This window comes from Poecilia reticulata, linkage group LG17, assembly GCF_000633615.1.
Source record: "Poecilia reticulata strain Guanapo linkage group LG17, Guppy_female_1.0+MT, whole genome shotgun sequence".
In the NCBI taxonomy this organism is placed as follows: domain Eukaryota; kingdom Metazoa; phylum Chordata; class Actinopteri; order Cyprinodontiformes; family Poeciliidae; genus Poecilia; species Poecilia reticulata.
Window position 1 is genome coordinate 16,291,710 of NC_024347.1, and position 27,986 is coordinate 16,319,695.

The 27,986-nt window shown below is 39.4% G+C and overlaps 1 protein-coding gene across 9 annotated transcripts in view; it reads right to left on the bottom strand.

The window, feature by feature from the left end:
- svilb (supervillin b) overlaps window positions 1-27,986 on the bottom strand; it is a 52,176-nt gene that overhangs the window by 18,274 nt on the left and 5,916 nt on the right. For 5 of the 9 annotated variants that reach the window (XM_008433944.1, XM_008433941.1, XM_008433940.1 and 2 more), the window contains exons 1-16: window positions 24,760-25,017; window positions 21,986-22,049; window positions 19,848-19,939; window positions 19,712-19,769; window positions 18,237-18,385; window positions 16,334-17,159; window positions 12,363-13,667; window positions 11,415-11,588; window positions 11,268-11,305; window positions 10,682-10,746; window positions 10,298-10,434; window positions 10,105-10,200; window positions 8,244-8,520; window positions 7,443-7,499; window positions 3,842-4,481; window positions 1,455-1,929 (exon numbers count right to left, since the gene is read on the bottom strand). In XM_008433944.1, the coding sequence (XP_008432166.1) occupies window positions 1,455-1,929; window positions 3,842-4,481; window positions 7,443-7,499; window positions 8,244-8,520; window positions 10,105-10,200; window positions 10,298-10,434; window positions 10,682-10,746; window positions 11,268-11,305; window positions 11,415-11,588; window positions 12,363-13,667; window positions 16,334-17,159; window positions 18,237-18,385; window positions 19,712-19,769; window positions 19,848-19,939; window positions 21,986-22,049; window positions 24,760-24,820 (4,514 nt within the window). In that variant the 5' untranslated portion in view covers window positions 24,821-25,017. Of the gene's footprint in view, window positions 1-1,454; window positions 1,930-3,841; window positions 4,482-7,442; window positions 7,500-8,243; window positions 8,521-10,104; window positions 10,201-10,297; window positions 10,435-10,681; window positions 10,747-11,267; window positions 11,306-11,414; window positions 11,589-12,362; window positions 13,668-16,333; window positions 17,160-18,236; window positions 18,386-19,711; window positions 19,770-19,847; window positions 19,940-21,985; window positions 22,050-24,759; window positions 25,018-27,986 lie in introns of those variants that run through there. The other 4 variants (XM_008433946.1, XM_008433942.1, XM_008433947.1 and 1 more) reach the window with 4 other exon arrangements.

Genomic DNA, 27,986 nt, shown 5'->3' on the forward strand with positions numbered 1-27,986 from the left:
TTCGGTTTTTTAAAGGGTAATGTTTAAAATTCTTTAATGTCTTTAAGATCCCATTTCCACCCTCTTTATCCAGACTTATTCACTGATATCAGGTCTCTCTTTGTGTCTCTGTTTGCAAGAAGCTTCCCATTAATGAAGGTTTAAACATCACTAAGAAAAATAATAAGTTTATTTCTTCAGCTTAGTAGAAAATCAGATTTGTAATTTGTGTCATTTATAGTTATATTATTAAATTCATATTTCTGCAGAAAATTCATAATACATTTTTTTAAATCAAAAGTTAAACAATATAATCAGAAACGTTGTGGAGAACCCATATTGCTCAGAAATGTTGTCTTTATTTATGCTATCAGATTATATCTGAGTGAGGAATAATCTACTGATTTTCAGTTAGTCATTAGTCTCATGTAGCTAAGGTAAATATCTGTATTTGCTCATTCTTTTTTACATTTATTTATGATATACAACTTTTTATGTCTTTTGATCTGTTACGCAAAAAAAATTTTTTTATAAAAACAAACAAAATCCTATTTATTGAACTAGTTGTCTGGCTCCTATCACCTGTAATTTATTCTAACGTCAACAATCAACAGATTAATATGGTTCACACGTGTCCACATCAAATACGAATCCGGCACAAAACAGTCTGTAGAATCCAGAACTTCAAGAGAAAAGTTGTGCAATTTTTATTTGTATAGTGTCGAATGTGAAAAGATGCTAAATATCATTTGATTTAAGAAGTACTCAGTAAATACAGAGTGAGCTATGATAATGAGCAGTTTAGTAGTTTTATTAATACATTCTGCTACATCCCTCTGTTTGAGGAAATTTATGATCTTGATGTGACCTGAAATAAAAATTAGTTTTATATTTAGGGCTTTCACAAAAACAGTATTTACTGAACAACAAATCATCCAAGAAATTATTGTGATAAGCGATAGTATTGTTATTTTGAGACCATTTTCAACTAATTCAGTCAAATACAAGTAAACTTTAATCTTGTACGAAACACTTAACACTCAACTGGAAGACATTTTAAATATCCAAAATAAAACAAAACACAAAACAAAATCGATACACAACCAAAACCATAAATAACATGTATAACAAAGTCTCTGTAAACAAAATTGCCCTTCAAAAAACGATTGATCTAGGGGTGTGCTGTGGTGGCTCAGGGGTTAAGCACAACCCACATATGGAGGAGGCCTCAGTCCTCAACGTGGCCGTCGCAGGTTCGATTCCCAGCCTGGTGACCTTTGCTGCATGTCTTCCCCCTTCTCTCATTACCATGTTTCCTGTCAATTAACTATCAAATAAAGGCCACTAGAGCCAATAAAACCTTTAAAAAAAAGACTGATCTCATTTTAATTAATCATGAAATTGATTAATTGATTAATTGCTTACTACGACAGGTGCAGATAGAGTACATATAAAGTTAACCAGATGAGTCTCACCTCTCCTTGATGGACATCTGTTTGGTGGACATGCCGTCAGACAGTTGGTCTCCGGGCTCCGTGGGGGACAGCAGGTCTCCAGAATGGACACTGTTCTTGCTGAAGTCCTCGGGATGATCCGGGGTCGCGACCTGAGGCTTGAGAGCCAGGGGGAAGGAGTGAGGCTTAGGGGGCGTCTGAGGCGGCGCCTGAGGTTTTGCCTGAGCAGGATGGGGGGCAACCTGAGGGTACGGCTTCGATAGGGTTTGACCTGGAGGTTTGGGCTGGGGCTGCAGCGAGTGGGTGAAGGGTTTGGGCTGGGTGGGCGGGGCCTGGGAGTGGGACTGCGGCTGGATGTATAACGTTTTGGGTTTGGGAAGAGTCTGAGGGGGCTGGAGGATGCTTTGCTGCTGCTGGCCACTTGAAATATAAGACACAGTCCGGGACGATACCTTAGCTATCAGCGGCTTCAGCGGCCCTGGGTGATCCGGCAAGTCTGCAGGAAAGAGACCACAAGCATGTTTTTGAAATCATGTTGAAATTAAGATTTTAACATGATTATTTTAATAGCAACAAGCAAAAATGTTCTGTTTTGATTTGACATGTAAAGGGACAAAGAAAGAAAACATTTTAGATGGATTGATCAAACCAGATTTCAACCAGTATTATTTTTTTAGTAAAACTAAAATACACCACAGAACGCCACAGGAAATCATTCCTGTCTGCAGCCATCAGATTATTCAATGACCAACCCTGACTGCTCTTAATTCATGTTTTTGGACTGATTTACAGATTTATTTATAAATTAACTAATTTCCATGTGCATTAACGAACATGTTATTTTATTCATTTGTTTGTTTTATATTTAGTCATATTTAAATTGCAATATCACACGTCTGTATTTTTTTAAAATAAATTTATTGCCTTATGATTATTTTTTTATTTACCAATATTTAACACTTTGGATTAAGTAGCTTTCAGCATAAACTATTCTATTCTATTCTATTCTATTCTATTCTATTCTATTCTATTCTATGGCTAAATGACCCAGATATGTTTAACAAAATGTGTTTGTGGTATGATTTCTGAGATTTCTCTGTTTTGGAAATAATTAGTTTAATTTTATCCTATGCTGTTAGTTATGCCATAATTTTTACATTTCTAAAAACATCCGATGTTTTCTGAAAAAAATAAAATTTATTATTTTCAGTTCTGCTGCTGCATTTTCTAAAATTGTTTTGTCCCTTTTCCTTTTCTTGTCTTGTTACAACTTTGTCTTTTAGTCTTTGTTTCCTGTTTGTTGTTGCTTTTTGGCTTTTTATTTTTATTTTCAAAATCATGTCAATATTTTCCTAAGATTGTGTAAAATTACTATATTTTTTTGTTGATTGTCAGAGTTAATAGGAATATGCTTTTATAAACTCTTCTTGCTTTATTGCTTAATAACACTTTGCACCTAATCGCCATTGTAGTAACCAATACAGTCACTTGCGCACAACAATAAACTAATCTCTAGTGCTTTTTTTGATAAAAGAGATTGTTTAATCAGCTACAAGTGTATTAATTACCCTGTGGGGACAAAGTATGAATGCAGTAACTAAATAAATGTCTTAGTTATTAGAATATCTACCTGTTTTTCTGGTTTTTTATTAGCCTTCCTGCCTGGGTTGAAAGGTTTATGGTTTCACCAGAGCGATGAGTAACTGGAGGTTTTTCTAACCTTTTGAAAGGACAGAATAATGGACACCTATGAAGGCCGCCGAGTCACATAGAACCAACAAACAGCAGCTTGTTCTTCTACCTGCTTTATTTAAGTGTTGCCCTGCCCTCTTTCTGTCCTTTCATCTCTTTCTGCTCTGTTTGTGTGCATGGGAAAAGACGAGCCCTGGACACAACCTAGATTAGCAGATAAAAGCAGGTCAGGTCCACTCTGCTGTAGTCTGAGGCGTAAAGTGGTGCAAAGTGGGACCACGGCTCCTTTATGGGTCACGACAGCGCTGGGATTCGATCAGAAATCTGTGGCGCCGTTATGAGGGAAGGGCTTCCCCTTTTCCAGACAAAGAGCTTCACGAGGTACATTCATGGAAAAATATGCTAATTAGATACAGCCTGAAACGCCTCTCTGCATCAGCCAAATCAAACACTCCCAGCTGGGATGTGTTTGTGGGTGTGTGTGTGTGCGTGTGTGTGTGTGTGTTAAGTGTGTGTGTGCAGCCGGCACAAAGCAGTCATGCGTGGGAGTACGCTACAGAAGACAATGAGGATAATAGGAGCAGACCCATTTTGGTGGGCATTTCTGGTTCCAAATTTTTGTTTCTTTTGTCCTCTTATCCTCTTACAGATCTCCATCTTCTTTACTCCTTGTTCTGCTCCATTTCTTTTCAATGAAAGTGAGTGATACCACTTACCTGAGATGCCTCCCTGGCTTCTCTTTGGCTCCCGTTTGGAGGAGCTGTGAGCTGCTCCTCTTCCTCTTTCCTCCTGGGAGTCTGCAGCTCTCCTGCTGGGCGGAGGCTCCGGCTCGCCCCGCCACACAGATGGTTCGGCAGAGTGCTTAGGATGCTGCGGCTGCTCTCCTCTGTCCCTGTCAGAGGAGTGCAGCTTCTCCTGAATGCCGTCTTCCCTGGCTCCTCCCTGCTCTTCCTCTTTCCTGCCTCTCCAGCCCTCCAGCAGCGCCTCCCTCTGCTGTCTGTGGCCCACGGAGGATGAGGGGACACCGGGAGGGGCCCCAGCTTTCTCTGGGCTGTCGGGAAGGAGGGGGCAGGGATCCGGCTGCCCCTCCTTGTGGCCTTGGTGCCCTCTCTGGGTCAGGCAGAAATACAGCGGCGCCCTCTCCTGGTGGACGCTCGCGCTGCCTGTTGGGGCCTGTTGTTGGGCAGGGACGTACGGGATGGCAGTTGATTTCTCTGGATGGAAACCGTCATCGATGCTGCCGCCATCGCCGCTGCTGTGTGGGGACATGGTTACCGTGGTAACGGAGGCTTGCGAAGTGACGGCCGCTGCGGATCGGACCAGGGAGACGGACAGCGGCTCCAGTTTGATTTTCACCTGAAAATGCAGCGATAGACACGTTATAAACTTGGAAAATAGAAATTTTCAATAAAAGGAAAACCAGATGTTTGCATCAGGGCTGGACCAAGCCTTTTTGGGTCCCTAGGCAATTTTCATTCGGGCCCCATCATGCCAAAATGTCAAAACAAGATGGTATCATTCCTAAGCTGCTAGACGTGTGTAAAAAAAATCCCTGTAATTGTTAGCGTCATTTGTAAATTTTTAGTTGTTGACTGCATTGTGTTTGCTTCGTAACTAGAATTTTCTATTTTTGATATGTAAAACACCTTGAACTGCCTTGCTGCAAGATGTGCCATGCAAATGAACTTGATTGATTGATTACTAAATAATATACCGACTTTATTATGGCTGGGTTTTTTCTTTACAACAACAAAAAAAACATATTTGCAGTAAAGAAGTTAACAAGTTTGACATCTACTTTTTACTTTTACTTGCGTAAAAATATGTTGGAATATTTTCATTGGCTAAATACCACAAAAAATAAGAATTTGATAATTATTTGATTAAAATGATTAAGTTTACATTGTTTTCTTCAGTGTTTGGTATAACTGCTTTTAAAAATGTTCTGTTTGGGTGAGACGTTTTTGTATTCACCCACAACCTTCTCACAGTAGTTTACTGGAGTCTTGGCACATTCCTCCAACAGAAATGGTGGAAATGCCCATAAATTCTCTAAAAGTTGACCTTGCAATGCTTATGTAATGAAGTGTGTTATTTTTCTGACAACATCCGGCTAAGGAAGAATTGCGCTTAATATTGCACTTGGACGTAATATTGGGAAATGTCAGTGGTGGGCACTGCTAACTAAAAGCTTAATCATAAACACTAGTTCTAGCGCAACGCACCAACATAGTATTTAGCATAAGGTAATGCTAAAGCGCTGGCTTAAATTCAAATTATAGCTGCTTTTGACAAACCTTAAACATGTATGTCCAACTTTATTCAACTGAAAGTTTACAAAACAGAAAACAGAATTAGCGCTTTAGAATTTGTCAGACAAATTAGTTTACGGGAAGCTAAGTGTACGGAAAGTTCTCAAAGCTCTAAGCAAAAAATTAGCTCCGCTATTAGCATATTAGCTGATTAGCAGAAGTGTGCCCACCACTGGCAAATTCCAATTTCTAAATCAGCATCAGGTACAAAACGTGTTCGTCAGGACATTCCTATGACTAACTAATAATAAAACTGGAATAATCTAGCTTATTTATTGATTTCTTTCCCACATTCAAACATCTCATACTTGTTGTGCAACAAACAAGCATGTCTTGGAAGCAGCTGCAATCAAAAACAACAAAACAGACACCCTAGACCAGTGTTTTTCAACCACTGTTCCGCGGCACACTAGTGTGCCGTGAGTGATCGTCAGGTGTGCCGTGGAAATTATTCAATTTCACTATGGTACCGTATTTTCCGGACTAAAAGCTGCTACTATTTTCCTTAACTTTGAACCATGCGGATTGTAGCCCGCTGTGGCTTTTCTGTGTATTTTTCTTCAACCACCAGGGGGCTGTCTAGCAGGAAGTGAATCATTAGAAGTCAAAATTGTAAATCAAAGAAGAACGTGCTAATTTTCATTTAGAACAAGCACATGCTAGCAGCAGGCACGACGGAGAAAGGTTTTCAAACTCATATCATGCAGCTTTTAAGTTGAGGGTTGTCGATCTGGCACTACAGGAGGGAAACAGAGCCGCTACACTTATAAGCTCGGTGTGAACGAAACCATGGTTTGGCTTTGGAGACGGAGTGCTGCGTCCAGCAGATTTATTAGGACGAGGCATTCTGCTGGGTCCTAATGGAAAACCGAGAGCAGCTTCCAGTTTTTATTTTATTTTATTTTATTAATTGAAGATGCTAGTATGGTGCGCTCTATAGTCCGAAAAATACGGTAATTGGTTTTAAAAGGTGTTTTGAAAATGAATTGTCTGCAAATAATGCCATCTTCGAGTATCTGCTGTAGTAGTAGCAGCGGCGTAATCATGTAATGCTCTTACCACTAGATGGCAGTAGGTACGGAGCATTTTAGATTAAAACGAGAATTAGTGATGCACGAATGTTACAGGTAGCGGTGAGAGCACTGAATCTAGAAAGACTGACGACAGTGATRGAAAAGACAGTGAAGCTCAGCAGTAGTTGGAAAGAACATGAGTCCATTTCCCACAACATATCTGTGTGAAGTGAGCTTCTCAAGTCTGGCTACTATAAAAACTAAAAACRGAGAGAGMCTKAGAGCTGTTGAGGAAGAGCTTTGTCTTTCTTCAATTTCTGCCAGGAAATCAGCTGTTTTCATCCAAACATGCACAGGTTTCACACCAGGTGGGTAAAATATACAGATATTGACATTTTGTACATGCAACTCTTCATATTGTAACAGTGAATATGAAGTGAAATGTTTCCTAAATATTATTGCTTCTTTCAAAATAAGAATTATTTTCTGTATTCCGGCTATAAGATGCTTGTGGATTAGTTTGTAAAACACTTTGAAGTTTTCTACAACTTCTTTAAATTTAACACCACAGTGTTGTGGCACTGTTCAGGGGTATTTTTGAAGTGGATATGTTAAGTGCAATTTGAAATAAGAAATGTAAAATGTGATAAAAATACATTTTTGTGTTTATTTGATTCCTATTCAAGAGACTTTGATAAGAATGACTATATATAGACTATATATTAGACTATATACCCTACAGAGTATCTTTATTTTAGTTGGTGGTGTGCCTCAGGATTTTTTCAATTAAAACAGTGTACCTTGACTCAAAAATGGTTGAAAAACACTGCCCTAGACTGTCCATTACATGCTGCAAGCAACACTTGATATCCACCGTGCTGGAGCTGTTGACATTAAGCCGCTACCATATAAAGCACAAACACGACTCACGAGCAGGACCAGTCAGATCAATACCAAGCCAGAACCAGACATTGACAGCAGAGGGGTCTTACGTGTTCTCCCTGAGGGGCGTCTAAATCCCTGTTACACACCGCAGAGGTTACGGTTTCCTGTGTGGACACCAGTTATTGATCATGACTACAGCATGACGAAGGCAAACTGTTTTTTAAAAAAAGCACCTGACATCCTGTCTGTTATTTTTTTTAGATCGCACAATTTTTCTGTGAAGCTTTGCCATCCTACAGCATTTTTTACATTCACTGCTAACAAGTAAGGATTCTGCATCAGTCAGAGGAGTTGTACTAATATTAAAACTCAATCAAAAACATGATAGACTGTCAATTAGGGCTGGGTGATAAATTCATTTTATTGATTAATCAATTTTTTTGGGATTTTGAAGATTTAATTTTTGGAAAATCTGGATGTTTTTCACCAAAGCGTTCCCTGGTTTCCATAGTGCAGAGGGATGAAGAGCCGCCATCTTGTTTGGAAAGCATTTTTTACTTTTAAGATATTTTTCTGGCTACTTTATACTGCTAACATAATGCCCATATTCTCAGAATTAAACAAAAATTCTCATAGTCTAGTCGTAATACTCTCATTGTACAACTCCTGGAAGGAATGATTGAAATAAAAGCCACTTTTTGAAGACACTTTCTGTCATCTGTAAAGTCCTTTTAGAAAACAATGTACAAAACATTTATTAAAATTGGATCCAATATGAAAAAAGTTGTAGATTTTATTTTAATTTTTCATTGCCCAGCCCTCCTGTGAAGGAAAACATCCTTACCTTTGATATAAAGTATTTTCCTCAACATTTTCAGACAAGTTAATATGTAGTGAAATGGCGGTACCTGCTCCACTTCTCCCTGGGTGATGGGTTGGGTCTGGAAGCGGGCGTTGGCTCTTCGCTGCCGGGTGTCGCCTCGAGAGCCCTCTTCTGCCTTAGCCGTGGTATGTGCGAGGCGGTTAAACAGGGCCATTTTCTCAGACAGACTGAGTGTGGAAAAGTCTGGCTCCTCAGGCAGAAGCTCCTGGCCGTCTCCTGCAGCCTGGCTCTGTTTCTGGAGGGCCTGCGTTTCTGTCTCCTGCTCCTGGGCTGTCGAGCTTGGCTGCGAAGAGGCGTGAATGCTGTGGAAGTGACAGTCATATTTTCAGTATCTGAAAATGAAGTCATTATACATAAAAAAAAATTAAAAATGTGCAGATGACATGTTTATTTATTTGAGGAATATAAATTTTACGTTTACCATGTTGAGTAAAATTTCAAGTTGTTTAATATTTAAAAGTGACATTTAGATTAGGACAGGTCTATGGGTTCTACAAGACACATTCTTTACACTTTTTCCACAAAATCCTTCTAATAAGATTTCATGATCTGTTTTCAGCTCAATTCAGAATGAGCTGTCTTAGTGTCTTAGCTGTCTTGTCACTTTAAATCCAAATAAGCTGCAGCTGACGACACCTCCTCAAACCCAAAGTTTTCACTCGCAGGTGAAAATGGCTGCCAACAATTCTACAACTGTACATTTTTGAAAAGCAATAGTAGAGACTGCTGCACAATCAACGAGAATGCAGCAAATGGTTTCTTGATGGTAAGTGAACAACAAAGCAGTTGTCATTTCAGCAGCCATTGTACGACAAGTACAGCGGTAAACATGCTGGTGCTAGGTAATGGGCTGAGTTTGTTGGGGTTGCTACGTAATGGGCTGGGTTTGTTGGGGTTGCTAGGTGGTGGGCTGGGTTTGTTGGGGTTGCTAGGTAATGGTTTGGGTTTGTTGGGGTTGCTAGGTAATGGGCTGGGTTTGTTGGGTAATGGGCTGGGTTTGTTGGGGTTGCTAGGTGATGGGCACGTCCTGCTGATTTGTAACTTTACATCCGGCAGGTTTTTGAAACTGCTCATTTTCCAGACACCAAAAGATATGAATATTTCTTTTTAAGTGCTTAGAATGTTTATAGAAACAATTGAGACCCAAACATTCAAAATGTGAATTTTGCATAATAAGTTCTCTTTAAGACAACATAATAAAGGCATAATAAATATGAGTAAGCTAAAAATGTGTCAAAAAAGTTTACAAATCAAACAATGTAGATTGCTTGTTTTATGATAAGAATCCTCACACTCTTGTTTATTGTTAAGCAAACCCGACTGCTCCAACTGTTTAAGCTTATCAGACACTACAACAGAAGCATAAGTAGATCAGATTATCATGTAATGCACCTGGATGTTTGCAAGGGTTACAGTAATCTCTGCAGTGGTGAGTAAAACTTTGTAAACAAATCACAAGATACACACACCTATGGCATACGAAGGGTTCGACCTTGGACCTTTTTATCAGCCATAAACAAGCATCTTCACTGATATTTATGATCTGCATATAAAAAACTCTGCAAGTAAAACACTTCTTCATCAACACTTTGTATGGCAATGGCCTGTTGTAGAAACAGTGACAGGTTTTTGCCCTACAGGCAGCGTGAATCAGAGAATCAGCAAATAAAGTAAGTGGAGCTAAAACTGCATATCCTTCATACAACCAGGAGAGGGAGATGAAGACGGATAGATGGCTGCAAAAACAACTTCAGCTTTTTCTTTTCATGATTAACATAATGCTAAGGCTGAATTATTTTAGAATCATTTAGTCTGTTGGACAGAATTTTATAAATTTTAACCTAAATTGAGAGAAGTTGTTCGGTGTCTTTATGTGTCACGCTCACCTGATGCTAGTTACACTGGTGCAGGCTGCCGTAGGGCTGCGGACTTGACTTGGACTTGTGGGGGTTCCTTCTGGCTGTGATGATGTCGTAGCGTCACTAAAAATTTAAGACAAATTTAAATAATGAGGAAAAACAGCAGTACAGTGTCTTTAAATTACAAAATATTAACAATGACTATAAAAGCATGATTTACCTGGAAGCATTGACCACCTCTTTGTTGGTGACAGGTTGTGTGTGCGCACGGTCCTGAACTCTTCTCAGGCGTCGTTCCACGGCGGCGTTTCGTGAGCGAGGTTTGGGAACGCATCCATCTGATGTTTTTTCTAACTCCTGAAACAAAATGTTAGCAAAATATCTACTACTAGCAATACCATTGATCCTATATAAAGTCATGATATAGGCCCTACATAAAATACTGTAAAAAAAATATTAAAACTCCTCATAACTATTGTGAAATAAGACAGATTGTCATTCCTGTGAAGACAAAGTAGTAGTTTATTTTGCGGTTTTACTTTGTTTGATGTTTAAAAATATCTATCTGATATCTACTGCAAGAGAAAAAATTTTAAAAATGCACCCTGAAGAGGGACCGTTTTGCAGCCACACTCATCTTGGCTCTTTCATCCACCTTTTCTTCACGTTCTGAAAAATAAAGACACATTTTAGTTCTAACGCATTTATTTTCTAAAATGACCACAAAATTTATTTTAGACATGAATTAATTTTGTTGTTAATGTGACATCTTAGCCAATGTTTTGCTAGCAGTGGCATCTGCTTAGGTTAGCGCTGTGTGCAAGCTTTTAGCTCCTTGAGGAAATAACCTTACATTTAGTTTTGAGTCATATCATTACATAAACAGTTTGGCATTGTTTGTGCTGTTTTTGTCTTGGGGGACACATGGTCCAATGAATTAACGAATTAACTATGTTGAGACTTTTTTAACAAGACGCGTTCATTCATTTTGCGGTACCATTTTCTAGTACGAACATGTAAGACTGGATGGAAAAGTCTGCCACTGTTAACATCTTTTAATCAATTTGGGCATAAAAAGTTTTTGTGCTGCTAGATAATCATATCTTTACTATCAAACTAGGAAAAATGGCCGATCAGGGTGAAGTGGAAAGCTGTGAAAAGAAAGAATTTAAAAGCATGGCTGCAGGTACCTTCAGCATCTTGTAGTTGTGTTGGGCTAAGACGTGATCTGGAGAAAAACATTAAATATTAGCATTATTGACAATTATTATTATTATCATTATTATTATTATTATTATTATTATTATTATTATCACCAGATGATTACAAATAGACACCTGTCAGATTCCAAACGTTCTGCAGAAGTGATGGGTTGTGTCCGAAACCTCTCTGATGTGCGACTGTCTCCTGGAGTAATGTAACGTCGAGGCCTTCGAGTCTCTCTCTCTCCATCGCCGCTGCTGCTAGCTGGCTCCACATCCGTAGCTGAAAGATCTGCTTTAGCTGTCTCACTTCAGTGGATTGGTAGAAAATGTTTGACGAGAGATACAAAAAGAAAGTGAAACTAGAATAAGAAAATGTTCATCACAGTCAAATTAAGAAAAGCAAAGCCTTATAGCGACAATAAGCACAACGAGGGTGACATGGGAATGCAGTTATGCTTTTTCTTGCATGCCTGGGTTAACAATGGGATTGTTCGTTTTCTTCATCACATGCACACTAGGGAAGATCTCTTTGTTGGTAACCAGTTCAAGGTTGCCATCTGTCCAAGGACTGCTGGAGATAGATTACATTTTACACCTGGGCTTGGCAAAGGATTTGGAAGAAACAGAAGACAAATGGATTACCACAATTAAACATTTGTTGGTAATGTTTATGGGGCCAAGTGGCGTAATGGTTAGGACTGTTACCTCACTGCAAGATTTTAGTCTTAGTTTGGGCAATTTCATGCTAATTTTGTATGTTCCCTCCTTTTTCTCTCCAGCTGCTATGGCTTCATTCAACAAACTGCCATTCTGAGTGTTTGAATACTTGATGCTGTCATTTGTCTCTCTATTGCCCTGTGATGGACTCTTGCTCTGCTCTTAAAAAGATCAAGCAAGTATTTCAATTGAATGAATCAACAGAACATGCAAATATTGGTGAAATGACCAACAGACATGATCCATGCAGCTTTGGCATTATTAAGATGGATTATTCATCCACAATTTAGTTGCAAATGATCAATAAATCACTAACAAACTGTTATTCATAAAATGCAAGCGAGTTCATGCCAGTGAACCTACAGCTCTGGCTTCCGGTTGGCATTCTCCAGGTAAGAGTGTCGCAGCTGTGCAACTGACACCCTTGTGTCCAGGGTGCCCACTTCCCCGTTAGCTACCCCAGGTGGAGGGGCAATTCTGGCAGCCTCTCTCCCGGCTCCTGCTCTCTCAGTGTGATACATGATGGAGTGCTGACTTACACCTATGTCTGACATGGAGCGGGTTCTTATCTTGGGTTTGGGCCCTCCACTTATTTCCATACTTCTGTGTTTGGCCTGAGGCAAAGAAGAGCCTCTCTGGAGGTAGACAGCTGAGTCCAACCTCTGATGCTGTGAAACTGTCTGCAGAGACACCATCTCTTTTTTAGTTTGGGGATTTTGATATTGTAGTTGAAAGTCCTCCACTTTCCTTGGGGGGAGTTTTGTTTGCAGTTCATACTCTCCTTGAGACTGTCTCTGGTTTTCCTGAGATTGTCTCAATTGGTTGTACTGATGTTCTCTTTGAAGATCTTGCTGGATTTGAGTTGTATGTTCAGCCCTTCTGGCTTCATACTGCTTCAGCTCTGGGGGTTCATGATGCATTATTCGGGACTCCGGATGGTGCACCGGCTCCAAGGACTGATCCGGTCTATGCTGCTGACGTACAGAGGAGTAGGCAGGCTGCATAGGTCTACAAACTCTCTCCTCTTGGGTGTCATGGCTAGAAGGATGCTCTCTTACTCTTTCCCTGATTCTCTGAGCTTTTCTTTCCCTACCCCTCTCTCTTGGCTGCTCATCATCCCAATCTTCCTCTACATGACTCCTCCTCCTCCTCTCTGGACTGATGTTTTGCCACTCCATGTCTTCATACAGGCCCCTGTGAGGATCATCCACGCTGCGTTCCCTTCGACGAATTTCAGATGGCAACACTGCCTTCCTGCTCTTTAGCAGGCCCTCCGTCTGTGCCTCCTCTTTTAGGACTTGTCTTGCTTCCATTCTTGCCTCCCTATGAGCAGCGTAGACTTGGTCGGCACTCACTCTTCTGCGTGGTTGTACTTCCTGGACTCCTGAAGGTGTCACAGTCAGCAATGGAGCATTCATGGCCACAGTAGGCTGAGGGTCCACAGCAGGGCCAGAGTGTTGGTACTCAGATGTGAAAGGAACAGGATGGTGACCCAGACTTGGTTGAGGTTGTGACACTGTCCTTTGCTGGGTGTGCTCTGAGTGTTGTGGTATATACTTCACAGTGCTGCCATGACTATGATGTCTGTTTTGGAGGTTCCTGTCTGGACTTTGGTCAGGGTGCTTCCGTGGTGTTTCTTCTCTGGACAACCGTTCTCTTACTCGGATTCTTGGAAAAGGAATGCATGTCAAACATTAACGTTTCAGTAAAATTAAAGAATGACATCCTTGTCATAATACCAACAAATTCATATCCCAAGGTAGTAGAAATAACATCTACCTTACACAAAGATTGGTTAGAAAATACCAACCAGACATTGCGGCAGAAACAATCATAGAACTGTGACTACAGCTTTCGATGGCTGTTTACACAAAAAGTGGCAAATGGCCTGCATTTGTATAGCACTTCATCAAATCCAAGCACTATAGTGCTTCATACTATAGAGTCACCCAGTCATTCTTGCAGCTTGACAGAAGCAAAGCTGTCATACAATCGGTGACACCAGGCTGAGACAGACAGGGGGAGGAGGGGTTGAAGCAGCAACCTGCTGGTTACAGGACAAATCCCTACCCCTGAGCCACTGCTGCCCCAGTGGACACAGTCAAGGCACAAATTAAGTGCATCCTTTCTATTTCTGGGATTTAAGGATTTCAGTCAGGTGCTGCAACCCAAATAAAAATGATAATCAGTGTGATCAACTCCACAAAAGCAAAAGTTTGTTGTTTTGGAGCATTTAGCTGTGCTTAATGTAATGACAGGGAGGAAAAGTATTGGCGATGGATCTTTCCCTGGTGGAGCAAAGCAATTTTTGCTCTCACTAGAGAATGGTTATAAGGTCAGTCCCAATTAGAAATCACTTTCTACGGTGAGAAAGTGTTTTTCACAAGTGGGAGCAATTAAGACAACTGCCCATTTTCACCTTGAGTTTGGCCAATTAAGTGCTGAGATAAATTGGATCCCAAGCCTCATTACTACCTTAGGTTTAAAATTTCACAACTGAGCAATCAGGAAAAAACTGAAACTGTTGCTTTTTAGAAAGAGTTGCCAGACAAAAAAACAATATTTTGTTTCTAAAGATAATGGCACAATCAAATTTTAGCAATGTTCCATCTAAGAATTGAACTGTTGCAATTACAGTTTCGCAAAAGTCCTGACTTCCTCCACATGGATGTGAGAGGCTGATAAAGTCTGATCAAATGACTACTGCAAGTTATTCCTACAAGATTCAGCTTTACTCGTTACTGAACCACATGGTGGCAATAAGCAAATCTGTTAATGTAAATGTCTCAGTTTTGTGCAGCAATTTTTAAAATCTCAGCAAATCATGCTACCTTTAAATGAAACTTACAGTGGAAAAGTCTCGAACATAAGACAATAATGGGACCCATATCAGCTCCTAAATCCTTCTCTAGTACAGCAAGATCAAGTAACAGCGTGCCATTGGAGTCAAGTCTGAATCCAACTCTCCCTCCCGAAAGTCTTTATGCCAAATAGTAAGTCCAGCTATTTTCATCTCTAACCCAATGACCTCTGGTAGTCAAAGGTCACTCTAATCTCATTGTGGACCGCTAAGCAGGACATAAGTGAAGGGAATCGGCTTTATCTAAAATGGCAGGAAGTGCTTGAACACTGCTTGTGCTTCTTGAGTGTACAATCAGTGTGATGAGGCCACAAGTGGGACTTTTAAAGCTATCTGAAGAGTGACGAAGCACTGATTAGAGTCACACATCAGCACTACCAAACAGAAAGAATACAAGGAAGTGACTCTTTACCACATAAATTACTGCCCTTGGACAATGTCAAATATTTCTATATTTCTGTTTCCTTTGACTAGAAATCCATTTGAGCATCTTCTGTCACAAAACTTGAGGTACTCTTAAATAAAGAACATCTACAAGTATCTTCCTTTTACTTGGTGTCTCTGGTTTTATCAGCTAATGAATTAAAAAAGTACAAAAAACACCATCGTTACTAAGCAGACCCTTACAACTGCTTAAGTAAATGCTATGTACTTGTCCACAAGGAACTTGCTATAAACTGCTTCCATTTTATATCTTCATTTTTTAGGGATTTTGAAGTTTCATAAGTGGATAAACAACTTCCGAATAATGTAGACTTTCCTTAACTTCTTTCACAAAAGAGTTTTGTCGTATAGATAAGAAGCAGACCTCTCTCTAAATTTAAATTGACAATTCAAAATTCATTAGTAAACGAAAAATATGTCCGCCGTCGCAAAACCAAACCAGAGCGTATACTTAGGTACAGCAACATATTTATCTAACTTGTCTACTCCATTGCTGCACACAAAGACCCTATGAACAAACTAAAACGTGATGCACATTAATAAAGTAGTACAATTTGCTTGAAAAGGACTCGCCTCACAGGACATAACCCTGTACAACTTGAAACAGGTGGAGAGATTGGGCTATAAAATCATCATATGTAGAAACACCAACAACATTTTCCAAGTTTAAAACCTGCTGTGAGTAGGTAAATTGTCTATTTGGACTCTCCACAGACTTTTCTCCAAACTTTTTGTTGACAAAGTAAACTAAGCGAACACACAGAGGTTATGATGGTTGCTTTTGTTTTTAGGCGTTTAAGTCTCATTTACCTCAGTTTTTCACCTGCTGGCAGCCAATGGAAACTGAGCCACTGAACCATTTGCTATGTTTTTGCAAACTCATAGTTGGTTGTGGTAGATAACTAGGATCAGTTGGAATATATGTAACATTGAGTTATTTTTAATAAAGAGCTTTGAGAAGACATTTGTTGTGAATTGTCTTCACCCAAGGTTCAATGCCCTTACTAGTGCCATGTTTCTTTATACTCACCCCTGCCTGTTGAGGATGCTCTGAGCCTGCTGCTCTATGAATAAATCCCCAGGCGAGATGCCGTAGCGTGTGGAGGGCAAAGATGCACGGCGCGCTGTGCGAGGAGAGCTCGGCACCGCGGCGATTGTGTAGTTCCGGGTGGAGGCGGGGCTTGGATCTCGGTGGGACACGTCGTGTTGGTGGGTGTGATGCCGCTGTTGTGGCTGAGGCTGGTGCTGCTCCTGCATCCGGCCTTTAGATGTGACTGAGCGCTCCTGAGCGCTGCCGCGGCGGTAATTCTCCACATTCATCGCTCTCTCCTGTTCTGAGAATCTGCCCGGTCGTTCTTGAGTTGGGGGAGGCGCTTGATTTGAGTGGGCCGGCCTCGGTGGGTCAGCAGAGGCAGGATCTGGGTGTGTGGTCATGTAAACTCGGCCCACTCCAGAGCGGTATGGTACCTTCGGCTCCCGTCCGTGAGCCTCCACCTCTGTTCTCTCTCTGTCTCTCCTGGCGGTGATGTGCCGGTCAGAGTTGTCCTGTTCACGCCGTGACCGGTAGCGCGGTGTATACTCAGTGTCCGCCTCTTGATCCAGGAGGATCCCATAGCGCTCTGACAGCTGCCGGCGGCGCTCAGCTTTGTAGCGGGCGATGCGTTCGGCCTTGGAGCTGAGGTTGGACGGTGGACCTGACGTGGGTGTGGATGAGGTGGATAATGTCACGGGATCGACGTACACCACCACTGGCTCTGGACGTCCGCTGCCAGTGCCACCTTTCACCTGCGGTGTTCTGTCTGGAGAGGTCACCTTCTTCTGTGGCGGCTCCATCTCTTCTCGACTGTAACGCCTCACTAGGGTAAACAGTGGAAATAATTGATTGACTGCATTATTTAACGCGCAATGACTGTGCAAGTTTGAGTCTTTTTTTGTAATAACTAGATTTATGCCAACATTAATTTATCTGATCAACAAATGTGAACTTTGGTATAAAGTAGAGTTCTTTGCTGACTCAATCAAAGCTATGTGTCCAGGTAAATAGGCTATCACATTGGCCCAAATCAACCTCCCTCCATAGTTCCACAATATTTAATTCTACAGTTGGAATTAAATATAGTCTTTTCTACAAATGTGGGGGCTGTTGACATGCTTTAAAAATATGACAAAATGAACTTAAATAGCCATCACAGGCAAAAACCTGACCTATTGTACTTCCTCAAACCGGTTAGAATAAGTCTATGGGTTACACAAAACATGTTCATTGCATTTTTCTTGCACAAAATCATCCTAAGACAATAAGATTTTAGTCTGCTCCATTCTAACTACTTTGAGCACCTTTCAGAACAAGCTGTTTAGGACACTTTGTCACTTTAAATCCAAATAAGCTGCTGCTGGTCACATCCCCAAACTCAACATTTACACTCGCATGTGACAATGGCCACAAACTAATGCGCAATTATACAACCGTACATCTATGAAAAGCAAAAGCAGAGCCTCCTGCACAACCAACTAAAACCCAGTAAGTCGTTTCTGGATGGTAAGTCAACAACAAAACACTTGTCTTTTCCAGCAGCCATTGTACAGCACATACAGTGGTAAATCCAGCTGACCAAACGTGCTGGAGCTTCCCTGGGGTTCCTGATTTGTGACGTTACATTCAGAAAGGTTTTGAAACAGACCATTGTCCTTTAATCAAAAAACATTAACTTATTGACAAAAACTGTCTGGGTGTTTTTTAAGCACTTAGGCTGTTTTCAGAAGCAGTTGAAACCAAAATGGAAGCACAAAAATGCGCAAACCTTTGCATAATATATCCCCTTTAAATATGCTTACACAACTATTTGCATTGACAAATTAAAATACCAGTGTTAATTGTAAAGAGTGACTAAAAGACAAGAGTTATTTATTTATTATTTTTTAATTAAGCTTACCCATCCCACGAGGCTCACAGGGGTCTGAAGCACGAGTGTACCGAGGCGGATCTTCTTCCAGCATCCTGTTGGCTACAAAACCACCTGGCACCAGAGCAGGTGGTGCTTCACTTTCAATCCCCTCTAGCCGCCGGGCTATCCTTTCTTTCCTAAAAGAGATTAAAGTTAGAGCCAGAAAGTCAGCAACACTTCACCTGTCCAAGTCTTAAAAAGATGCTGTAAAGGAGTTTGACATCGGTGTAACAGTGCATGTACTGAAAATATCCAGGTTTGGTAGAAAAAAATAAATAAATCACCACTTTATACCTGAACACATGCAGAATGTCTGTGTTACATAATGTGCAATGCAACGTTACGTAGAGCAGTTTTTTAGAAAAGGACTCCCGGGTTTTTAAAAAAGGACTCCCGGGTTTTAATAAATTATTAAATTACTTGTCTAAAGCAACATGAAGCTGAATAAAAAAATCACTGGTACTGAAGAAAAATCAGCTAAAGTACAAATCCAGCTGCCTGCAGCATTCACCCAGCACTTAACATAGATTAATTTCAGTTAAAGCAACTTTGTATTATTGGTATTTTGCCACTGTAAGGAATTCCTTCCTTCCATCCTTCTTTCCTTCCTCCCTCCCTCCCTTCCTCCGCCCATCCATCCATCCATCCATCCATCCATCCATCCATCCATCCATCCATCCATCCCTTAAGTTAAGCAAGTCAAAAACGTGCCGAACTGTTACTTTAAGCCAGTGGTTCTTAACCTGGTTCGATCGAACCCCAGGGGTTCGGTGAGTCGGTCTCAGAGGTTCGGCGGAGCCTCTGCCGCGGAGATAAAGACACACTTGTGTAAAGTCGTGATGACGCCCCGCTTTGCCATCACTTGCTTTGCAGAGGATCACGTTACATTGCTTAGCCAATCAGAGCTGCGGAGGAGCCCTAATCTGCTCCTTAGTCGCATCTTTTCGGGGTTGCTACTGCCTCTAGTGGCGTGGGGGTGGTAACACAACTAATATGATTACATTACTAAATCAGAATACCGCAAAGTCTTTATTATTTATTATAAATTTTTCATTCTCTTAAGAATGTAGAGCTAATTAAATGATCTAAACAAGATCTTAAAGTGGTTCCAGTTTCTCTCTTTGGCCAACCTGTTGAAACTGTGGCAAATTTTAAATAGCTTGGGTCGTTCCTGGACAGTCACCTCAACTTTGCTGAAAACACTGACTATATTTTGAAGAACCGTTCTCAGAGACTCCACCTTTTAGGAAGACTTAGTGATCATGGGGTGACCAAACCAGGGTCTAGTTGGGTCACCCCTATGTCTTGAATTTGGGGGGAAAAAAACATATTTTATTTATCACTACAGAAGGGTTCAGTGAATGCGCATATGAAACTGGTGGGTTCGGTACCTCAAAAAACGTTAAGAACCACTGTTTTAAAACCAAGTCGGGATTTTTGTGTTTACATCAAATTATGCTCACCTGTTCATTTCCAGATCCTTGCAGATAGCTTTCTCAAAGTATTTTTTCAACTCCGACACTAAAAATATGACAAATAAATCTAACATTTAGAAGTCATAAAAAAGTTGTTGTTGTATTCAGTGTTATCGATACACACCCTTGGGAAGAACGACCAGAAGTTTGGCATCTGTGTCTGAAACACTCTTGACCAAGTTGGTCTTGTCTTTTACGGAGAAGTCACTCTGAAAACTTAGAAGATAAAAAAAGAGTAAATTATTCACATCCTGGTTATTATTAAGGTTAATCAACCAAAGTTAAAATAGGTTCGTTATTAACAAAGACCAAATCAAGAACTCATTCCTATTAACCCATTACCCTACGACGAACCAGTTTACATCCCTTTAAGTACAGAAGTGGATGAGAGGTGAACCATCTTTATACAAGAGAAGAAGTCAAGTTGCCTCCCAGTTAAGCTCTTAAAGGGTAGAATGGAAAACGTAAGAGTCTTTAGACAGCCAGATCGCTTCTTGGCTTCAGCTGACTCATCTTTAAGAGGTGATGGAAGGTCACAGAAAAGCTCTGCTGCTGCTGAAGGCATCAAGGCCCAAACTAAGAATTAGGTCATTAAATAATGTCACACCATCCAAAAGGAAAAAGATGAACAAAGGTTTCCCCAGCAGGCCACACCTGTAACTACGACTTTCCTTTCTTTAGAAAACTCTCCTATTTTTTTTGAATATTTTATGTTTGTTTTGTTTGTCTACACCAGGGGTGTCAAACTCCAGTCCTCCAGGGCCGCTGTCCTGCAGTTTTTAATGTGCCACAGGTACAAAACACTGGAATGAAATGGCTTAATTACCTCCTTCTTGTGTAGATCGGTTCTCCAGAGCCTTGCTAATGAAATAATTATTCTGTTCAGGTGTGGTGCAGCAGAGGCACATCTAACAGTTGCAGGACAGCGGCCCAAAAGGACTGGAGTTTAACACCTGTGGTCTACACCAATGTCTGACAGAAAACTAGTGTTTATTCTGAGGTCTTATCATGAATTTCTCCAAAGATGCACATTATGTCATATTAAATATCCGTAATATAACTCTGTTGGACTTCCCACTTGTTGCTGGATTTCTATTAAATCAATTTCATAACACTACTTGCTAAAAACTAGATGTCCATGGGGTTATAACCCAGTACTTGCCCATGTTTAGTCCAGAAAATTATGTTGAAACTTTGATTTTTTTTTCTACACTGCAAGTTAGAAGTAGAGCCTAAGCAAAGACAATGAAAGTAAAGCTTGGTAAGCCCTATCGAATTATATTTGCTCATCAATAAACCATTTTATGGACAAGTACAATAACAAGACAGTGCATCACCATCTTTTCCATGATTATTTAATAAATATGTTCCCAGGTGACATTTAAACTACTGCAGACAGTTCTTGGGGAAGTTTCTGCTGTTCCAGATACTTTACAGCATCGCACTGAACATAGTTCTGAGCAAATTCCCTCTGATAAACATAAAGGTTGACATTATACAGCAGCGCCTTGTAGACCTACTTTAAAATGCACAAATAACAGAAAAACGAGTTTGTATTCAGTCTCCTAAATTCTGGACTTTTCCATAAAGGGTTTTGATGTTTTTTAGATGAACAGTGAATAAACGGCATCATGAAAATCTTGAGATATCAAATTTATGTGTCACAATGGCTCAGTCCAAGTCCGAGGCTAAATCCAGCTGTTAATCTGAGGCAAGATTAGAAACAATTTTTTGCAGAGGCTCTTTGTCCAATCTGTGATTTTAAAAAAGTTTGGAAAGAAGAGACAAAGACTTCAACCATACAGCTACAAAATGTAGTTTTAAAACTGACTGAATTAGGCTGCAAAGAATAAATATATACAGTATATATTGCCACAAGTTTTCAAAACAAAATGTAAGTTAAACTTTTTTCCCTCTTTTTTCATGTGAAAATGGAATTGACAAAGCAGCAGCAGGCGATTTCATCAGGTCATTCTTTGAAAGATGAAAATGAAGATATGATTTTATGGTCCAACTAAAAATATATTCCAATATTTTCAAAGTTGCAAACGCAGTTCACACAAAGCATCATGGGTAATAGAAATAAGGAGTGTGTGTTTGTGCATGTGTGTGTGTGTGTGCGTGTTTTATTTGATGGCAACCTGTCAATCCACTCTTTCTGGTTCCTGCTAGAACATTATCAGTTTGTTTAAGAAGAACACTTATGTCACTAAGATACACACGTGATTAAAACATAAAGAATGAAACATTTTCCTTTCTTACCTTAGAGCTTCTGTTGGTAAAGAGGTTGAGCTGGAAAGTTTTGTAGGAACTTTAGATCCAAATCCTGAGAAGAGAAACAGGATGGTATTTTTAACATTAAATAATCTACACAACCATTTTCAGTTCAGTGATGCAGACATTTCAATAATCAAACTACACTCAGCAATAAAACAATAACACTTTTTCTATTCAAACCATGAACTCTTTGTGATCTGTGGAGATTGATATGAAGTGCATAGAGTGAAAGATTGATGTGGTTTTGCTCTTTGCACTTTGTATGTATGCATTTTTGTTATGTTTTGCTTTGGAAGATGAATTACTGCCTGTTTTGACAGTTTCAGGTACTGTGTTTTGAGGAAAAATCACAATTTATTAGCTGTATTCTGCCTTTTTAACATGTCATCAGTCTCTTTCCCAACCTTATTTATAAATATTCATAAACTTTCTCAGTTCAATAATAAAGACTTCACAATTTAAAGACCTCTTATGTCTGCAGTATTATTACTAAATATTATAATAGTCATACTGTCTGTGATTAATCCAAATGTTTCTCATTGTCCCCATCACCGTTTTGACATCACAGTCTGTAATTTCTATATTACCAATTCTGATGAGAACAAAACTCAAATATTCAGCCATAATTATACAAGACGGTCGCTGAGATCAACAAAACACACACATTTCCATCTGCATGCTGAAGGAGATTTATTCTTAGATTAGTGAGTTTGTGGGTAAATATTTGAACACATATGTATACTTTTTACTCATAATAAACTTTTGCATCAAATTCTTGTTTTAAAACCATTGATGTGTACTGTAATCGGAAAAAACCCAGTTTAAACATTATTTAAAGGGCTTAGTTAATACAACATTTATGAAAACAATTAGTGCACTGAAGCTTATACTCATATATTCAACTTTAATACTTACTATACTAACATTAAACTTTATCACAACAGCAGTTAAATTTCTACCACAGCAAAAGTCGATTGCAGTTCATGTTATGGTCAATTTTATGCCACACTATCAGCTGATAGTTGACCCTTTAACTCTTATGTCACACCCAGGAGACGCATCGTGTTTCTGCTCCAGACGCCTCCAGAGTCCCTCTGACTAATTTTGGCCTCCAAAAACTTTGTGCCAAAACACTGCAGCCTTCTTCACTTCTCATGGTGACAGGAACAGATCAAATCCCAAAAGGCAAAAATTTTTGTTGGTGCCAAAAGTGGTAGTTCACAAAGTTGTTTTTTCTCTGAAATACAGACAGACGATTCTGCTTGAGTTTCATTTCCATGTGTTCCATGCAGTCGCATTAATAAATACCACAATATTTGTATCATTTGTTTTTAAATAAACCAAAAGCCTGAGGGGAAACATGCTAGAGGTGTGCCTCACAAATATCCTTCCTCTGGTGGAAAGCCCCTCGATGCAGATGCCAGTTTAGCTTCCCTTGGAAACCCTGAAGGCTGCCAGCTACACAAACAGTCAGAGGTTCAAGACAGAGATGACCAAGGAGCAACTTAGGCGCTAAAGTCGGCATGATGAGACGAGGGATTGTCTAAAAATACTCAGAGCCTTCAAATAGACTCCACAGGTGAACTTGGCTGCAGCTTTCAGCTAAATGAGAGTTTAATTTAACGAGATAAGTGAGGTATCAACACCTCATGCGGGTAGAGTGAACATAGAGACTGTAACAGTATCACTACTTCTACATGTTCTACTCAATAGTAACGGTAAAAAGTAGCCATCCAAGAAATTACTCAAGTAAAAAAGTAACTCAACAAAACATCAATTACTTTATATTTCAATAGCTGTCATTGGGGAGACCAAAACATAAAGTTATGTAGAAATTTTATTATTTTAAAGAATCAAAATTAAAATAATTCATGTAAGAGAAAAACTTATCCAAATCAATTTCTTTCAATATAAAACTTATGAAGCGAACAAAAGCAGCAGGTGTGTCTCTGGGTCTGGTGATTTTTTTGGTTAAAACGAGATTCAGAGAAGTTACTCACATTGGGTAGAGAAGGAGTGTCCAAACATTTTGCCAAAACTAGCAAATTTAAACAACTGAACGGCCTCAAAAGTCATTAAAATAAAATGAAAAAATGTGTGTAATGTGCTTATTTCGTTTTTTTCATCTGCTAAAAAAAAAAAAATTATGTTTTAATAAAATCTGTATGTCATCAAAGACCCAAAACATGAAAAGGGCTTCAGAATAAGAAACAGCAACATTTAGATTTTTTTTTTTGCCACCAGTTGTTTTTACCATTCTTCAGGTAGTTAGCAGCCACCAATGACGACAAATAAATAGTTTTCCTGTTAAGGTGAATTGTTTCTCCACCATTAGCACATTTAGCAGTGCATACATGAGCATGATTGACAGCACTAAGACCCTCCTCCTGCCTCTGATGGGTTGTTTTTGACCAGGAGCAGTGCATTTTTGCAGACCACAATAGCAGCAGGTGGAGGAGCTCCATTTTTTCACAGATTATTTGTCTCACACCAAAACATGGTGACAGTTTTTAACAAAGATGTAAAACGCATTTTTGTAAAAGTTACAAAATGCAGCTTTAAAAGAAAACTTCCTGCATGTCTCTAACATCTAAAAACCATTGAAATAGTTCAAATAAACTAAGTTTAAGCAATGACTGTCTCTACTTTAATTTAACTTTACCAAAGCAAACAGAAACCTGAAACATAACCGTGTCACTCTGCTAAAATCAAACTGGAAGAAAACGGCAGGTCAGTGGTTCCTCTTCCTCAGGCCTTACCTTCCCTACACGGCTGCACATGGTTCACATGGAAACTGGAGATCCAGGGGTTTCGAAACATGTTTAAAAAGGCAAACTGAAGAACGGCCTGCTCACAGCCGTTTGCTCACAGCGGGGGCAGCGGACAGGTAAAGACGGAGGTGACACACACACACACACACCCACACACAACTACGGCAGAGAGAGAGAGACGGACTCAACGCAAGCTGCAACCCACACAGACTGGGAGTCACACCAGAATGAGTGCAGGTGTGTGTGCAGAGAGAGAGAGACAGCACAGCAGGGTGCTAAAGCAGCTCAGAGCCCCTAATCAGATTACAGGCAGAAATTAGCCTTGATGATAAAAACTCTGGAAGGGGATTGGAGGAGGGAGCCGGTGGAGCTGCAGGGGGTGCTGCAGGGTCCAGGGCTACTGGAAATCAGATGGTTGCTTAGTACAAATTCAGGTAGTGCGTCAGCCAGCATGCTATCAGGTTCCCAAAAAATGAGACCACATGTTGCACTGAGACTGCTCCTGTGATGCAGCAGTCAATTAGTAGAAGAGTGGAAACTCCCCCGAGACATTTCCATTCATAATCCCACAGATCCATCAGGAATATAACTTCTCTCACAGCAAGGTTTTTTTTTGTTGACTTGCCTGTTCTTCTCCTCTTTTCTCACCTGTTTCAACAGCACAAGTATGACATTATGTTTTTTACAGAGGTTTAAACTTTTTTTTTTTTTAAATTGGATTTCTTATTGTTATCAATCAATAAATAAGTTTATTCTTTCGATTTAACAAATATGATCATTATTAATTCACAAACACATTGTCTTACTTCGACGGAGTATTAGGGCCATGCAAAGAAAAGAAAATAATAAAACGACAAGAATAAAGTCATAGAGTAACGAGAATAAAGTCATAACATTTTGACTTTATCATGACTTAAATCTATGACTTTATTGTTGAAATATTAATATTTTTTTCCTGTAATATCACTTCATTCTTGAAATATTACGGATTTCTTCTCCAATTATTACGACTTTATTCTCATATTTTTCCAACGTTATTATAGTATTATTCCACTTTTTTGTCACACAAGTTTATCCTCATAAAATTATAACTTTATTCTCATAATTCTGTGTTTTTATTTTTTTGTTTAGTATGGCCTAATATTTCCGTCATGCTAATATTTCACTTACTATGCATAAGTGAAAAGGAAGCAAGAAGAAAGAAAACTCATATAAAATGTGCTTCTTTCTGAAGAATTATAAAACAAAAATGTTTCCATTAATGTAACAATTGAACTGGCAAAATATACATCATTTACCTCTTTACAGCTCAAACGTGGATAAGACTTAATATTTTTTTCTTATAAAGTATTTTGACTTGTTTGTCGCTGTTATTGAAAGGTCATAGAGTATGACCTTTCAGACTCTATGGAAGGTCATAGAGTAACCTTTCATAGGTACTTGCACTGCAACTCAACTTACCCAGTGCAGACAGACACTAATTTAAAATACTGATAAAGTCTGTGCTGTTAAAATAAAACAATTTAAAAAACAGAGGAAAAAATGAAAGGCACATTGATAATCATCACATAAAGTAAACGGATGTCAGTATATTCTGATGGCACTGACAATATTTTTTTTAAAAATCATCAAACTATGGTCAGGTTTGGGAATAGAGTAACTCCGGGTCCGTTCTTTACCCGGCGGACGACCCGGAAAGAAGAGATGACGAGGCAGTGTGGGAGGAGATCGAGGTCAGAGAAGATCAGACTGTTCTGAATGTTAACCACTGTCAAAGTAAATTCACATAACAAAATAAGCATTTGAATGATTAATTATAAGCAATTATTTTTATATCTGCAGCAAAAGGTCCACAATCGAGCACGTCATCCATATTGGTCTCACTTGGTTCCAAGCATTCCTGCAGCACTTTACCCTCATCACATCTGAATTCATATGTAGATTTCTAGAAATATAATTTCTTCTCTCCCTAAAACAGATGTAGAATGTGACTGAATTTATTCTATAAATGGAGGAAAATCTGCAGAAAATATGAGCAAATGACAGGAAAAGTTGACTGTAAAGTAGTTTATGGAGAACATTAGAATGGTTAACAATAAGCACATGCTATGAAGACTTCATGTTACCATGGAGATTTTCAGATTGTTTCACCGTTTCCCCTCAGACTGAAATTTTCCACAGTTGTTTGGTTGTTGCTTCTGGGATACAGAAGTGGCATTTTAACAAGTTTTCATAATTTAACTAGCAAATAAACCTAATTAAATAAAAACTTTCAATTTATTGTGAATACAAATTTTATTCAGTGTAAAACGGGTCAGGAAAATTAGTTTCAAATTTTCTTTGTAGAGCCAAATGAAATGGAAATAAAAATGGAAACTAAAGCAGACCTGACTGCAAAACCAAGAAGAACGCAAGTGAAATAAATTATAATATTATCAGAAGATGGTATAAAACAAAAATCAATTCAAAACAAAAGGACACAACCAATTCTAAAGTCCTTACACTGGCTAAAATATTTACATTTGTTTATAAATCACTAAGCAGCGTAGCACCAAAATACATTCAAGATTTCATGTTGTGTCAACTTTCCAGACCAGAACCAGGCCTTCTGGTTCTGGTTCTGCTCTGCATCCCCAGAACCAAACATGGAGAGACAGCATTCAGTTTTTATGCTCCTTTAATCTGGAACAAACTTCCAAAAACTGCAAAACTGCTGAAACACCGAGTTCCTTTAAGTCGAGGCTAAAAACCCAACTGTTTAGAGTTGTATTTGATTCACAATAACTGAAACATTGATCAATATATTTGATATTGATTGAAAGAAGTCAAGTGATGCTCACTGAAAGGTTCAGAGTGAATATAATAATATAATACACAGTGACAAGCCAAAACTAAAAAGCACATGGCCATGGCGACTACCGGAAAAAGTCCAAAATCAACTGTACTTTCTGAAGGGTGCTGAACTTTACGGGTCAGACTCAGTGATCTGAGGAAGTCATGCGTGTGTTTGTAAGCATGCTTCATCTTGTGACGGTTACAGGATGTCCTGGGTGTTGGCTTTCATTGACAGGAGAATGACTGGTTTGTACATCTCATGCTGAGACACTTAAATGTTTGGGATAGTTTCGGTCTTGGGACAGAAAACAACTGTGGACTGGGTTGCCAGATCTGATGGCCATTTTCCAGCCCAAGCACAAAGTGAAACACACCCAACT